At 42.2% G+C, this 15,323-nt stretch overlaps 1 protein-coding gene across 1 annotated transcript in view; it reads left to right on the top strand.

Annotated features, from left to right (window-relative positions):
- The window catches only part of LOC132891312 (solute carrier family 15 member 1-like), a 30,572-nt gene extending 15,516 nt beyond the window's left edge, over positions 1 to 15,056 (top strand). The window contains exons 9-21 of the mRNA XM_060928811.1: positions 2,943 to 3,032; positions 6,607 to 6,651; positions 6,819 to 6,851; positions 6,937 to 7,025; positions 9,227 to 9,308; positions 11,064 to 11,183; positions 11,780 to 11,920; positions 12,026 to 12,072; positions 12,258 to 12,353; positions 12,457 to 12,568; positions 14,119 to 14,256; positions 14,565 to 14,672; positions 14,826 to 15,056. Of these exons, the coding sequence (XP_060784794.1) occupies positions 2,943 to 3,032; positions 6,607 to 6,651; positions 6,819 to 6,851; positions 6,937 to 7,025; positions 9,227 to 9,308; positions 11,064 to 11,183; positions 11,780 to 11,920; positions 12,026 to 12,072; positions 12,258 to 12,353; positions 12,457 to 12,568; positions 14,119 to 14,256; positions 14,565 to 14,672; positions 14,826 to 15,056 (1,332 nt within the window). The remainder of the gene's footprint in view (positions 1 to 2,942; positions 3,033 to 6,606; positions 6,652 to 6,818; positions 6,852 to 6,936; positions 7,026 to 9,226; positions 9,309 to 11,063; positions 11,184 to 11,779; positions 11,921 to 12,025; positions 12,073 to 12,257; positions 12,354 to 12,456; positions 12,569 to 14,118; positions 14,257 to 14,564; positions 14,673 to 14,825) is intronic.
- Positions 15,057 to 15,323: the final 267 nt, after the last annotated feature.

The raw sequence follows: 15,323 nt of genomic DNA, 5'->3' as shown, positions 1-15,323 counted from the left end.
GGCCGCTGTCTCTGCCATTTTTCTTCTGCTTCCATGCGCTTTTCCACCTGGACTGGTCTTGCTGCGGGAATTTTGTGTGCGGGCGCACGTGGTGGCTTGGCTCTGTTTGATTGGCGAAACAGAGTTAAACCATAGCTCCTCCCACTATGGCTCTGGCTGCTACATGTGATCGGTGAGATGCTGTCATGTGACAGAGCCCCTGCTGGAAGTCTCGACAAAACATAAACAAACAGACCACGCATCGCACGGATCAATAAAAATAAAAATAAAGTAGCGAGTAATGAGCAGAATATAGCCCAATGTAACGGAGTACATTGGTACCGCTTCTTCTTCACAAATATTCCGCTTCTTCTTCACAAATATACTCAAGTAAAAAGTATGCTGTATTAAAACTACTCTTACAAGTACAATTCATCCAAAAAGTTACTCAAGTAAATGTAACGGAGTAAATGTAGTGCGTTACAACCCACCTCTGGTGAGCCACCTGGAATACCAATTCCCGGCAGCTCTTTGGGATCAAAAGTTGGGTTATTTGTACCTTAGATTGAGTGTCCTGCGTCACTCGGTATAACCTATCCTTAATAATGGAAAAATAGGGGAAGGATGGGGTGGCGTTTGGCTGGAGCGTTTGACCATTGATTACTCTCACTTGGTCAAACGCATGCTGCAGAGACTCGTCTCACGATTGCTCTAATGGAAAATCCGCGAGGGATTCCCTGAGAGAGGGAGGAGGAGCCGGCGGCTCCTCGCTCTGACGCGGTGATGACGTAGACGGTTGTGACAGCTGCTCCCGCCAAAGCCACTCCGGGACCTCCCCTTGCTAAACTACGGCAGGACCCACTCTTCACTAAATGCGTCATTAAATCCCGAAATCCCGGCCAATCAGTCCCCAAAATTATCGAGTGGGTGAGGCGAGGATTAACCGCCACCTTGACTCTAAATTTCTCCCCTCGAAACAGAATGTGGACTGACACCAAAGGGTAGTTGTGAACATCCCCGTGCACACACACAACACCTTCACCAATTGTGCTCTCCCCAATGCCTCGTTTTGCACCAGGCTTTGGTGGATTGAGGTCTGATTACAGCCGGGGTCCACCAAAGCCTCATACGTATCCCCTTGGATACTCACCGGTATGCGATACGCTCCAGCCCGATCGAGGGCAGTTCCTGGCGCGTCGGGGATCCGGACCACCGCGCCCACCTCCATCGCCGAGCACTGATGCTGGAGGTGCCCCGGCTCCCTACAGCGCCAGCACACCGACCCAGGCTCTCTCTCTGCACCGGTGTTCCGGATATCACTCACCTGAGGGGGGGGGGGAGACACAGACACTGAAGTAGGAAACAGTAGGACACCGCGGGTGCAGCGGGCCGGCTGGGGTGGAGCCGGCCCCTGCCTCCGCGGTGGGGGAATGGGGCAAGTGAGAGGAACAGAAGGGGAGAGTGAGGGAGAGGGGAGGGGAGAAGGGGAGACACGCTGTCCTGCCATTGGAACGGCCGCCATATGGTCCTCCGCCAGCTCAGTGGCCTTATCCAGCGACGCCGGGCGATGGCACTGGACCCACTCCATGGTTCCTTCTGGAAGTCGAGCGACAAACTGCTCCAGTGCCACCAGATCGATGATCTCCTCGGCGTCGCAGTTGTCGGCCCTCAGCCACTGGTGGCAGGCGTCCCGGAGTTGCTGGCCAAACGCGAACGGCCGGCCGACCTCCTCCAGGCGCAGCGCGCAGAAGCGCTGCCACTGCTGCTCCGGGGTGCGACCCACGCTCTGGAGGACAGCCCAGCGGAGGTCCGCGTAGACCAGCCAGCTGTCGGAGGGAGCTGTAGTGTAGCCAGCTGCGCCTCGCCTGTGAGCAGGGGGAGGAGGCGTGCCACGCGCTGTTCCACTGCCCAACCCCACACCTCTGCTGCCTGCTCAAAGAGAGTGAGGAAGGCCTTGGGGTCGTCGTGCAGGCCCATCTTCGTTAGGGTGAGGTGGGAAGGGCCCGCGGCAGTGGAGGTGGTGGACCCCGCCGACGCGAGTACGTGCCGGAACGCCTGGTGATCTTCCTGCTGTGCCAGCACCAGGACCTCGAACCTTTGCTCCTGTTCTTCCCGGAGGGTGACCAGCGCCTGGTGTTGGCTCTGTTGGGCCGTGGCGAGGGCATGGATCAGGTCCTTGAAGGGGGAGGACTCCATGGGGCTGTTCTCTCCTGCGCGCCGTCCCGGGTTTCGGCACCACTGTAGCAAGTGTTCTAGGTGGGTGGAGCACAGAAGCACGGCAGGCCAGAACTGAGTTCTCAAAAGCCCGTTTATTTTAGCTTTTCAGCCTTAACTACACATACACACACGCACAAAAGTCTCCAGGTTGGGGAGTAGCTCCCTTCCTCCGTTCTCCTTCTCCTCTTATAGGGTGCAGTCACTGGGGAAGACACACAAACACAGGTTAATTCCCGTCAGGTGCAGTGATTCTGCCACTTACCTTCCCTGACTCCACCCTCCATTCACAGACCGAAGCTTGATCACGCCCCCGCTGCCACACAGTGGTAAAGCTGTAACTTTGTTCTCTGACACAGGAAAGTCTTCAGAACCGAGGGCTTTGCGGTAGCAGGCTAGAACAACTGTTTAACGCTGTTAGTGATAACAGGAACTAACTTATTTCATGGACATTTTACATCATTAAGCATAACTATCAATTGATTGATACTATGACATTGTTCCTAAATTAATAAAGAAGTTACTGTGATCATTAGCAAACTGCTGAGGTAAAAGACACAAACACTTCAGGACATGCTGTTATAGGAAAATAATCAACATGGTGGTAACAACCTTCCACATAATCCCACCTTGTCATTGCATGTCCCATTATGTTGTTCCTTACTTATAAAACACTTGTATAGTTACCGACCACTTCATCATATACATGCAACATTGTGTGACACTTTACTCTGTCCTGTGTGCTACAGAAACTCCTCATTGCTCAAATTAAGATGGTGCTCAAAGTGCTCTTGCTCTACATCCCTCTCCCATTGTTCTGGACCCTGTTTGACCAAAAGGTAACACTTCAACGTTACTTACACATTAAATTGATGTGTGTTACCGTACTTAAATATGTTTTTGAAGTATTTACTTGAGTTTTTCTTTTCCCTAATACCTTTGACCACATATCAAAAGTAAAATCTACTTTCTACTCACTGCATTTCTCGATAATCATCTCATCTCATTATGTCTAGCCGCTTTATCCTTCTACAGGGTCGCAGGCAAGCTGGAGCCTATCCCAGCTGACTACAGGCGAAAGGCGGGGTACACCCTGGACAAGTTGCCAGGTCATCACAGGGCCGACACATAGACACAGACAACCACTCACACCTACGGTCAATTTAGAGTCACTAGTTAACCTAACCTGCATGTCTTTGGACTGTGGGGGAAACCGGAGCACCCGGAGGAAACCCACGCGGACACGGGGAGAACATGCAAACTCCGCACAGAAAGGCCCTCGCCGGCCACGGGGCTCGAACCCGGACCTTCTTGCTGTGAGGCAACAGCGCTAACCACTACACCACTGTGCCGCCCCTCGATAATCATATATTTGTAAAATCATAAGATGATTTCTAAATTCCTAAGATTTAACATTTAACAGAAAGAATGAGACCCAATCCCCATCATGGCAACCTCTCTGTTTACTATATACACTTTGCATTTATTGAAGCAGTTTGTATTGTTACAGCTAGCTGTTAGCATTCAGCTCGTTTGTATTGAGTGAATATGATGCTAGCTAACATTTGAGAGGTTAGGAATAAAATTCTTGGTAGTTAGTGTGTGATTTGAGGCTTTTTTTCTCCTTTTGTGAATCTTTACTGTACTTTAAGTAAATCTACGAGTTGATACTTTTTTCTACTTCATCTTGAAAGAAGAATTTGAAGCTGTACTTCAAAAAGAGTATTATTTCTGTACATGAGTAATTGCATTTTTACTTCGATAGAGAATTTGGGTACTTTTTCCATTTCTGGCTATGATGATACAGGGGTGAATCTAGGAAAATTAGAAGGGGGCATCAACCCAGTAAGGCCAGGGGTCCGGGGGCCGTCAGAGGCCCCTGGAAGCCCTGCAGTTTTTAAATGTCCGGAGATGCATTTTGAGCTGTCAGACACATATTGTAAATGAAATCTCTTAAATAAAATTACCTTATCAAAAATGTTTTAAAAGTAAGAACTTTCAAAACCATTTTATTCGCCACTGAAAATGATACTGTCAGAGTTGCAGGTATATGCATAGAACATAATTACAACTGATATATGGTCATATTTATGAAAGTTGCATCGTCATATAATGCATGACCACATGACACTACAGTGTAGTACACTGACCACAAAACACTTGATATCAATAAATTATTTTTATTTTAGTAACTGCAATCTGAGCTCCTGCTCAGGACATTCAGTGTACATATAAGACAGTGAATATACCCAGGAAAACTGAGGGAATCTAAGTGGCCACTTAAGACAGAGCTTAATACCGGATAACTATAAACAAAGACTGCAGGAGTTGCATGTAATACAAATAATAATACTAAGTCAGTAACTGCAATTTGAGCTCCTGAGTCTAACAGACTGAGATAACGATACAATGATTGTGTGAGCTGCATGTGAACAAGTCCTAATAAGTCTTAGTTCCCAAGACTCTGAGGATTTCAAGCAGATTTTCTTCAGAGCCATTGCAAAAATCAACATCTCTCACAGACCTATCCAGTCGCCGTCGTAAAAAATCAAAGTGAGGCTCACCCCCAAAACGGCATGTGTCCCATGTACATACACAGGGTATAGTGAGTACAGGGATACCCCATTAATGAATACGAGCAGTAACCGGACAGCCGACAAGTGTGTGTACGCAGAAAGCCTGCTGCAGCATCTTGTCATTTTGGCTTGTGAACATGCATGATAACTATACCATAAATATAAAAGGATTGTTCATGTAGTCTGCAGTGCAGTCCAGGAATACAGTATGTTGTTATACGGTAGATGCATGAAGTTCCCACGCCCTGTTAAAATCCAACAGGACTCGCCAAGCTCATGTTTCACTGCATTTGTGTCACGAGCAAAAAAACCCTAGGCTTGGACTTACTGTTAAATATACATTTATACCATAAATTCTTCAGCTCAATCCCACATAATGGTTTATTTTGTTTATTTTTTTAAACCTTATTAATTAAAAAACGGTGGGCATCTGCAATACAATCAAGTCACAATTCCAAGTAGCCACACTGCAAAAAATGGCCTTTCAAAAATAAGAAATAAAAGATTAAAACAAAGCATATTTGCTTGAATCAGGTGAAAAAAATCTGCCAATGGAACTAGTCAAATTTGACTTGGTAAGAGTTCCTTAAGTAAGATGAAAAATCTAACCTGTTTTTAGATGAAATAATTCCAAAATTAGATTGGGGAACTTATTATGCGAGATCTGATTAACTCAAAATAATCAAAATAGTTCTTATAACAAGATCGTACTTCTCACATTTAGCCATTCAAGTCATTTTTATTTATTTCATTTTAAGGGTATTTCACTTAAATTCATGACAAAGTCTTAGCAGTAAAAACTGAATTTAAGATAAATATACTAATATTAGGATTGTTAAATTCTACAATTAAGCATTGCTAGCTTAAAAGATTCTCCTTTTGTGACCTGTAATTCATAAAATACTCTAGATATGAGACCAGAGACTATCTTGAATCAAGTTGACGATACCTGTAGCATTGCAACAAGTTTTTTTTTTCCCATTTCAACATTCAAACATTAAAACATCTCTTAAGATTCCACTTCCCCAGGACCTCAGGCACCAAAAAAATAATAATAATAAAAAGTCTACACATTTTGACTTACAGTGCTTACACAATGCCAACGCAACAGTGCAGTGTACGAGGGGTTTACAAGGTCAGGCACAAAAAAAAAAAAACCCAAACAAAAAAACCCCACTGAACTTAAGTCACAGCATTCCAAAAAGACCTCACTAAAACGCCCTCCACTCACTCATAGCCTTTTTGAAGGCACTTGTCTGGTCTAGAGTATGTACAGCATCTAGAAGGAGCTCACTCTGAATGACTGAGAAAACAGTCGCAGTAAACTAAATAACTTAGGATATGTAAGGTGGAGTTGAATTGTAATGAAAGATTCAAAGATTTCAGTAAAGTTCACTTATTCCCAAAACAAGCATACTTTTTTTTTTTCTTGAAACAAGATGCACCGCATTTGACAAATGTCCAAAATGTACTTACTTGTTTTAAAAAAAAACTTGTTTTATTTTCAAAGGTGCTCCAAATAAGATTTTTTCAAGACATTTTGTCTATACAAGATTTTCAAGATGGACTGTCTAAAAACTAGCCTTTCTAGCTAAATGAGGTTTTGCTTGTTGGGCAATTATGTCTTATAATAAGGGTGGCTAGATGTTTTGACTTGAAAATAGACAAATAAACTTCCTAAGATTTTTATTTTTTGCAGTGCATGTATTAAAACTTTTTTTTTTTGACAAGGGGTATGCCCCCCCCAATCCATGCCAGTGATAAGTGTATTAAACAGCCAATTCTCTATCATGCTTAAAGGCCTCAGAAATTAAGGACTGTTTTGATTTGGTTACAGGGCTCCCGTTGGACCTTCCAAGCAACCACAATGGACGGGACCTTTGTAAGCTGTTTAACTAAATACTCCAAATTCAGGGTATAAATTCAGAGAATTGAATGGAACTGACTCTGAATTATAAAATATAGGACCTCCCTCTTTCATTTATTAATATTTATTACTACTTTTAATAGCATTTAATGATGAAGTTTTATTGCTTTTCATGTCTACAGGGAACACTGGTTCTGCAGCCAGATCAGATGCAAGTGAGTGATGATTCCTGTATCAGACCTGAATACGTTTGTTGAATGTTTGTTTGAACGTGTTGAATTTTTTTTTTGTCTTGTGCAGATAATGAACCCCATTTTGATTCTTACCCTGGTGCCCATCATGGACAGAGTTGTGTATCCCCTCATCAAAAAGTGTGGCTTCAATTTCACGTAAGAGCCCCTTCTTCAAACTTGAAAATAGTGTTGAACTCCAGGATACACTTACTTTTACACTGATTGCAGAATGCAAAATTGTGTGCGTGTGTGTGTTTTTTAAGTAAATAAAATATACTTGTGTGGGATAGTGGTGCAATGGGGAGCATTGCTGCTTCACAGCTCCAGGATTCCTGGTCCAACCTCAGGACGTTGTCAGTTTTCTGAAATTGTGTGGGATTCTTCCTGAGTCTCTGTTTTTTCCCCCCACATCCAAAAAACAGAAATGGCAGTAGATGGATTGGCGACTCTAAATTACCTCTTGGTGTGCTAAAGTGTGTGTACATGGTGCCCGACAATGTACTGGTGCCCCATCCAGTGTGTATTCCCGCCTCACACCCAGTGTTCTCCAGATAGCCACTGGATCCACCAAAACCGTAATAAGGATAGAATTAATAAATTAATTTAACACAAAGGTTTCATTTGGATCCTAAAGTCTTCTTAGGTTAAATCATTAACCAGATATTTTTATAATTATATTTTAAATAATTATTTGGTTTAACCAAACAATTTCTTTCCTTAAAAAAATTTCAAACATTCCATTTATTGTAATGATGCACTGTTACTGTAATGTACACTATTAAAAAAAGGGGTCGTATTATAGTCAGTGGTTTACTTTTCTGGAAAGGAAATCTTCTGTTGTAGTGTTGTGTACTCAGAACTTTTAAAGGTTCCACCTCAGACAATACAATGAACTCTGAGTGTATTATATGTAAAATACTTTTCAGTCTGTGTTAAAAACAAAAGTTAACATTAACAGTTAATATGAACCATTTTGGGGAGGCACAATGGTGTAGTGGTTAGCATTGTCACCTCACAGCAAGAAGGTTCTGGGTTTGAGCCCAGCGGCTGGCGAGGGCCTTTCTGTGTGGAGTTTGCATGTTCTCCCCATGTCCACGTGGGTTTCCTCCGGGTGCTCCAGTTTCCCCCACAGTACAAAGACATGCAGGTTAGGCTAACTGGTGGCTCTAAATTGACTGTAGGTGTGAATGTGAATGGTTGTTTGTCTCTGTGTGTCAGCCCTGCGATGACCTGGCAACTTGTCCAGGGTGTACCCTGCCTCTCGCCTGTAGTCAGCTGGGATAGGCTCCAGCTTGCCCGCAACCCTGCACAGGATAAGCGGCTATAGATGATGGATGGATGGATGGATGGATGAACCATTTTAAATTATTTACAAACCCTTCATTTAACATGTAGGTTCAGTTAATTAAGGCTTGAGGAGAAGCTGAGCGTGTATGTCAGAGGTACAGTAGTTTTGATGAATGTAGAATTTAAAGTGCATATTACGGGTAAATTCAGGAGAAAGATCAATGTAATTCTCCTATTTTATATTAAACTTTGGTCGAACATCTGTCACATTTTGCATTCTCTGCAATTTTTTACCTTGCGCAATACCAGAAAAACTCAGTTGAAATCAAGCCATTTGAGGCGAATTGGTCCGCCTCTGAAAAAACCTGGCATTTGGATTTCCCAGCAAACATTGATTTTTGTGACGTCGCGTGCAGGACGCCTCCCTCTGAATCCTACATCAGCGCTGGTTTGTTTATAAGAAAACGCCCTGGTGGTTTTCTGCAAATTTCTTCAACATTATCGCGTAATTATTAAAATGGTTAACAGATGGATCAAAGGAGGGTGTAGCAACACCAATCTTGATGGGATTAGTACTCATCATTTCCCAAAAGACCGGACAATGAGAGAGAAATGGGAGCGCTTGGTCTACACAGGCTGTGCACTGAAACCATGCAAAGCTCGCGCAGCCTGCTGGCGCTTCCGCAGGTGACATCACGAATCTGGCTCCAGACTCCCTTGGGATTTTTCCAGACGCATTTTGTTATTTTATTTTTTCCTGCTGTAGACAGATGGCCTTGTGCAAAATTACCCTTCTGGATGAGTGTGTAAAGGGACATACTTTCATATAAAAAAAAACCACGAAATTGGTCCAGGATATGCACTTTAAGGAAAAATAAATCAGGAATCAGTAAGGTGTACAATATTGTTGCAGTTCGTTTAGTCAAACCCTTTTGGTCTATGAATATTACTGTCAAACACATTAATGTTAGTTCTAAGAAGAAGAAATAAAACTTTCAGATTTTCTGACAAAGTTATTGCTGCTTCTGAGCTTTTGGCCTGTAGTGTAAATGTTTGAACTCTTCCCACAGCCCTTTGAAGAGAATGACCGTTGGGATGTTTTTGGCTGCCATGGCTTTTGTGTGTGCAGCTGTGGTCCAGATTCAGATCGATGTGAGTGTTAAACTGACACTCATTTAGATTCACATCTTCAGCAAGGAACACACAGATACCGCAGCCAACAGTATATACAGTGGGGCAAAAAAGTATTTAGTCAGTCACCAATTGTGCAAGTTCTCCCACTTAAAAAGATGAGAGAGGCCTGTAATTTTCATCATAGGTATACCTCAACTATAAGAGACAAAATGAGGAAAAAAAATCCAGAAAATCACATTGTCTGATTTTTAAATAATTTATTTGCAAATTATAGTGGAAAATAAGTATTTGGTCAATAACAAAAGTTCATCTCAATACTTTGTTATATACCCTTTGTTGGCAATGACAGAGGTCAAACGTTTTCTGTAAGTCTTCACAAAGTTTTCACACACTGTTGCTGGTATTTTGGCCCATTCCTCCATGCAGATCTCCTCTAGAGCAGTGATGTTTTGGGGCTGTCGCTGGGCAACACGGACTTTCAACTCCCTCCAAAGATTTTCTATGGGGTTGAGATCTGGAGACTGGCTAGGCCACTCCAGGACCTTGAAATGCTTCTTACGAAGCCACTCCTTCGTTGCCCGGGCGATGTGTTTGGGATCATTGTCATGCTGAAAGACCCAGCCACGTTTCATCTTCAATGCCCTTGCTGATGGAAGGAGGTTTTCACTCAAAATCTCATGATACATGGCCCCATTCATTTTTTCCTTTACACGGATCAGTCGTCCTGGTCCCTTTGCAGAAAAACAGCCCCAAAGCATGATGTTTCCACCCCCATGCTTCACAGTAGGTATGGTGTTCTTTGGATGCAACTCAGCATTCTTTCTCCTTCAAACACGACAAGTTGAGTTTTTACCAAAAAGTTCTATTTTGGTTTCATCTGATCATATGACATTCTCCCAGTCCTCTTCTGGATCATCCAAATGCTCTCTATAGCAAACTTCAGACGGGCCTGGACATGTACTGGCTTAAGCAGGGGGACACGTCTGGCACTGCAGGATTTGAGTCCCTGGTGGCGTAGTGTGTTACTGATGGTAGCCTTTGTTACTTTGGTCCCAGCTCTCTGCAGGTCATTCACTAGGTCCCCCCGTGCGGTTCTGGGATTTTTTGCTCACTGTTCTTGTGATCATTTTGACCCCACGGGGTGAGATCTTGCGTGGAGCCCCAGATCAAGGGAGATTATCAGTGGTCTTGTATGTCTTCCATTTTCTAACAATTGCTCCCACAGTTGATTTCTTCACACCAAGCTGCTTACCTATTGGAGATTCAGTCTTCCCAGCCTGGTGCAGGTCTACAATTTTGTTTCTGGTGTCCTTTGACAGCTCTTTGGTCTTGGCCATAGTGGAGTTTGGAGTGTGACTGTTTGAGGTTGTGGACAGGTGTCTTTTATACTGATAACGAGTTCAAACAGGTGCCATTAATACAGGTAACGAGTGGAGGACAGAGGAGCCTCTTAAAGAAGTTGTTACAGGTCTGTGAGAGCCAGAAATCTTGCTTGTTTGTAGGTGACCAAATACTTATTTTACTGAGGAATTTACCAATTAATTCATTAAAAATCCTACAATGTGATTTCCTGGATTCTTTCCCCCCATTCTGTCTCTCATAGTTGAAGTGTACCTATGATGAAAATTACAGGCCTCTCTCATCTTTTTAAGTGGGAGAACTTGCACAATTGGTGGCTAACTAAATCCTTTTTTGCCCCACTGTAGGATGTACAGTATATGAAAATGCTTAGTGTGTTTCAATATACTGATGTAGATTTATTTGTATATTCAGAAAACCATGCCAGTTTTCCCAACATTTCCACAAAGTCAGCTAAAGGTAGTGAACCTGGGAAGCACCGAGCTTGAAGTCAACATCACGTCCAAAACACCTTTTGTGCTTGGATCCCTGCAGGTACAACACACACACACACACACACACACACACACACACACACACACACACACACACACACACACACAGTATACTGCCAAAAGTATGTGGACACCTGACTACATGTATGCCCATTCCAAAACCATAAGGATTATAGAATTAGTCCTCCTTATAACAGACTCTACTCCACTCTTCTGGTGAGGCTTTACTCTGTGGGGATTTGCCCAGTCAGTGAGGTCAGCCACTGTGGTCACATGAGGAGGCCTGGTGCACAGTTGCTGTTCCAGTTTATCCCAAAGGTATTCAGTGGAGCGAAAGTCAGGGCTCGGACCACTTCAGTTCTTCCACTCCAAACTTGGTAAACCATGTCTTCACGGACTTCGCTTTGTACACAAGGGCATTGTCATGACGTAACAGGTTTGGTCCCCTTAGTTCCAGTGAAGGGAAATTGTAATGCAAACAAAGGAATCCTATACAACTGTGTCCTTACAACCATCCGGTAACAGTTTGGGTAAGATCCACATATATGGGTGTGATGCTAGGGTGTCCACGTACTTTTTTTTCTGCCATGTAGTGTGTAAAAAAGACCAAAAGTCATCTCTTTATGTCCACTACAGGCCACTGAGGACTACATGACCTTTGACAAGCCACACATTACAGTTTATTTGAACACTATTCCTACATACAAAGTATTCACCTTGCAACAGGGAGAGCGTCAGACCCTCATCATCCCCTCTTTTCCTAATGACATGTATCTGGTAAGAATTAAGTCATTGTTTTTTTATTATGATACTTTTAATTATGAGACGTTCTACATTTATTCTAAATGTTAAAAAATGAAGTAGCAATCTCTGCTCTCTCAGACTCCAGATTTAACCGACAAACCAGCTGCAGACGTCAATGCAGTCAGGTCAGTGGAGTCTTAAATTACTTCAAAAAGTTATTCATAACCTCCAGCTATCTGTACAATCACTTACATATAATGTGACCGCTCACTGTCATAGTGCCCCATGCTATTTTTTCTAAACCAACAGATGTTTATATTCAGTTGTTACTATTTTTTCCTTTTCTTTTTTTTGTTTAACTTTTCAACAGATTTGTAAATGGTATGAGTAAAGCACTGAACGTTTCAAATGTTGCACTCCTCAAACCATCTGATGTTTCAAACAACACACTGGTTCCACGGGGGTCGTAAGTTGACCTATTCAATTATTTCTGATGTTGCAAGATTGATATAAGAAATCTTAATGTTATCAAGACAGGAAGTCTCATGCTGGGTATTTTCTCTCATCAGTCAGACATTCACCATCAGTGACGGTGTGCAAACATGTCAGTTCTCAACACGCTTTGGAGTTTGTGGAGCTTACACCTTTCTTATCCCCAGCACACTAACCTGGGCTGAAAATGTATGCAATCAAGTTTGTTATTCTTCAGTGACTCTGAAATGTGTACACCCTGTACTTGACCCATGGATATAAGTGTTTTCACACTTGGTCCATTTTTAGCGTTCAAAGTGGTCTCAGATCAATGACTCAGCATTTTTTTGTGCGCATGTGAACACAATAAATAGACTCAGACCCTTCTAAAACAACCCACAAGCAAAGGGACTGATAGAGACAGCCAATCACGTGAGAGCAGCACAATGCATAAACTCCTGCAGATACAGATCAAGAACATGAGTTAATGTTCGCAGCAAACATGAGAATAAGGAAAAATATGAACTCGATGACTCTGACCATGGCATGGTTTTTGTTGCCAGACAGGCTGGTTCAAATATTGGTTTAAAAAAAAAAAACTGCTGATCTCCTGGGATTCTCACACAAAACAGTCCACAGAGTTTACACAGTATGGTGCCAAAAACATCCTGTGAGCAGCAGTTCTGTGGCCAGGAATGCCTGGTTGATGAGAGAGATCAGAGAAGAATAGCCAGAGAGGTTCTAGCGAAAAGGATGGCTGCAGTAACTCAAATAACCACTGTAGTGAGCAGAAAAGTATCTGAACATGCATAATATGCTGAACCTGAAGGTGAATGGGCTACAACACCAGAAGACCAAATCATGTTCCGCTCCTGGGAGCCAAGAACAGCATCATTCACTGAAACCGCACAGCTGAAGATTGGCAAAAGACTAGGCAGCATTTTTACAACCTCCAACTGTTCAGTTTTGTTGAACCCGTGCCCACTGTAACCTCAGATTGCGCATCAGGGTTTATGTTGTGCATTCTGAGATGCTTTTCTGCTCACCATGGTTGTAAACAGTGGTAATTTGAAATACCGTAGACTTCCGTCAGCTCTGAGCAAGCTGACTGTTTTCTTCTGACCTCTCTCAAGGGGTTTCTGATAATTGCATGGTGGAATAGCTATACAGGTGTTCCTATTAAAGTGGCTGGAGTGTGTACGTCTGTATTTTAACAAGGCCAACCACTTACATGAACGTCACAAGTAGGTCTAAGTAACACAAGTTAGTTTTAAAAGGTGCTAAAACAAAATTCCTTGTCCTCCTCGCTTACCTTTGTCCAGACACTTCTGATATTTCAGTACAGTTCTGTTTTTGCACCATATCTAATGACATTTTTCATAATTCACAGCCTAGTTACACAGCTGGGGCCTGAGTTCTGAAAAGGCTGTGGCGTGAACAAGTGGTCTGATGGTAAAATGTATAGAAAGAAAATGAAGTCCCTTATTAACGCCAGTGGTGAAGCACTAAGGTCACTTTCATTTCCACTTCAACAGGATTGGGAAAATAACTATGTGAAAATGCCCAATGTTTTCCTATATAGTATGAAATGAATATATTTTGACAGAACAAGGTATTAATATATATTGATCTAACTACTCACTAACATCTAATGTACGTGTCTTACTGGTTCTTAAAAGTTATTATGAAACTAACATAGCTAGGGCCACCTGTTATCAAATTTGTGCAGACTGACTGGTGTATATTTGGTCTGTGTGCAGTGTAATGGCTCTATAGTGACAGTGGAAGATATTCATCCCAATACTGTGCACATAGCCCTTCAGATCCCTCAGTATTTCTTCATCACTGCAGGAGAAGTGGTGTTCTCTGTCACTGGCCTGGAATTCTCATACTCACAGGTACAAAATCAAATCACCCAAATCTCATAACATTTTTTGCTGAATAATAGTCTGGCTAATTAACATATTCGTGACAAGATAATATAGGCGTCTCCATAAAGAGTTGAAATGAGGTTGTAATTAAAATGTCGCCGCTAGTACGTAAATATGCCAAGCACATGTTCTGAGTATCAGAGAAAAATTCAATTCAATTTGATTTGTATAGTGCTGATAAAAAGCCAAAGTAGCTTTAGAGGTTAAAAAATAAATAAATCTGAAGGTAAAAAACATTATCCAGTATAAGCTGAATGATTCCCTTCGTTTTCCAGGCCCCTAGCAACATGAAGGCAGTACTGCAGGCTGGCTGGCTCTTAACTGTGGCTGTGGGAAACATCATTGTGCTGATTGTGGCAACTGCGAGTTTGCAACTTCAGAAGGTATTTGCATTCAGTCAAATAAATACCATCACATTTAAATGACAACTGTGTAATATTTAATAGAAAATTACTGCAAGTTATAATTCAGTTTCTCACTTTTAAGATTATTAAACACTGTGGGTATGTGTGGTTTTGTGTGTGTTGTTTTTACAGTGGGCAGAGTATGTGCTGTTTGCTGCGCTGTTAGTGGCAGTGTGTATAATCTTCTCGATAATGGCTCATTTCTACACCTACATCAATCCTGCTGAGATTGAAGCCAAGTTCAAGCAAAACGAAGAGCTGGAAACAAAGGAGAAAGACGCGAAAGAAAGCAAAGCTATAGAGATGGAAACAGAGAAGACGTCACAAAGCCAAGACAATGAAATCAACATGACTAAAATCTGATTAAATTATGATTTAACCCACCTTGTACTGTCCAGTGACTACATTATCATAACTGGTGTCAATTTGTGATATCTTTAAACATGTACCAGTGTGCTTACGGACATTATGAGTCTCAGAAATAAATGTGTATAGATTCAGCACAAACATTTTATAGACAGAGCATTTCAAAGTGACCAAGCAAAATGAAAGTATGGTGAACTGTGATATATATATATATATATATATATATATATATATATATATATATATATATATACACACATATAC

The sequence above is a fragment of the Neoarius graeffei genome, chromosome 9 (genome assembly GCF_027579695.1).
Source record: "Neoarius graeffei isolate fNeoGra1 chromosome 9, fNeoGra1.pri, whole genome shotgun sequence".
Taxonomy (NCBI): domain Eukaryota; kingdom Metazoa; phylum Chordata; class Actinopteri; order Siluriformes; family Ariidae; genus Neoarius; species Neoarius graeffei.
The sequence above is the reverse complement of the archived record's forward strand: the minus strand, read 5'-3'. Positions and strand labels throughout refer to the sequence as shown.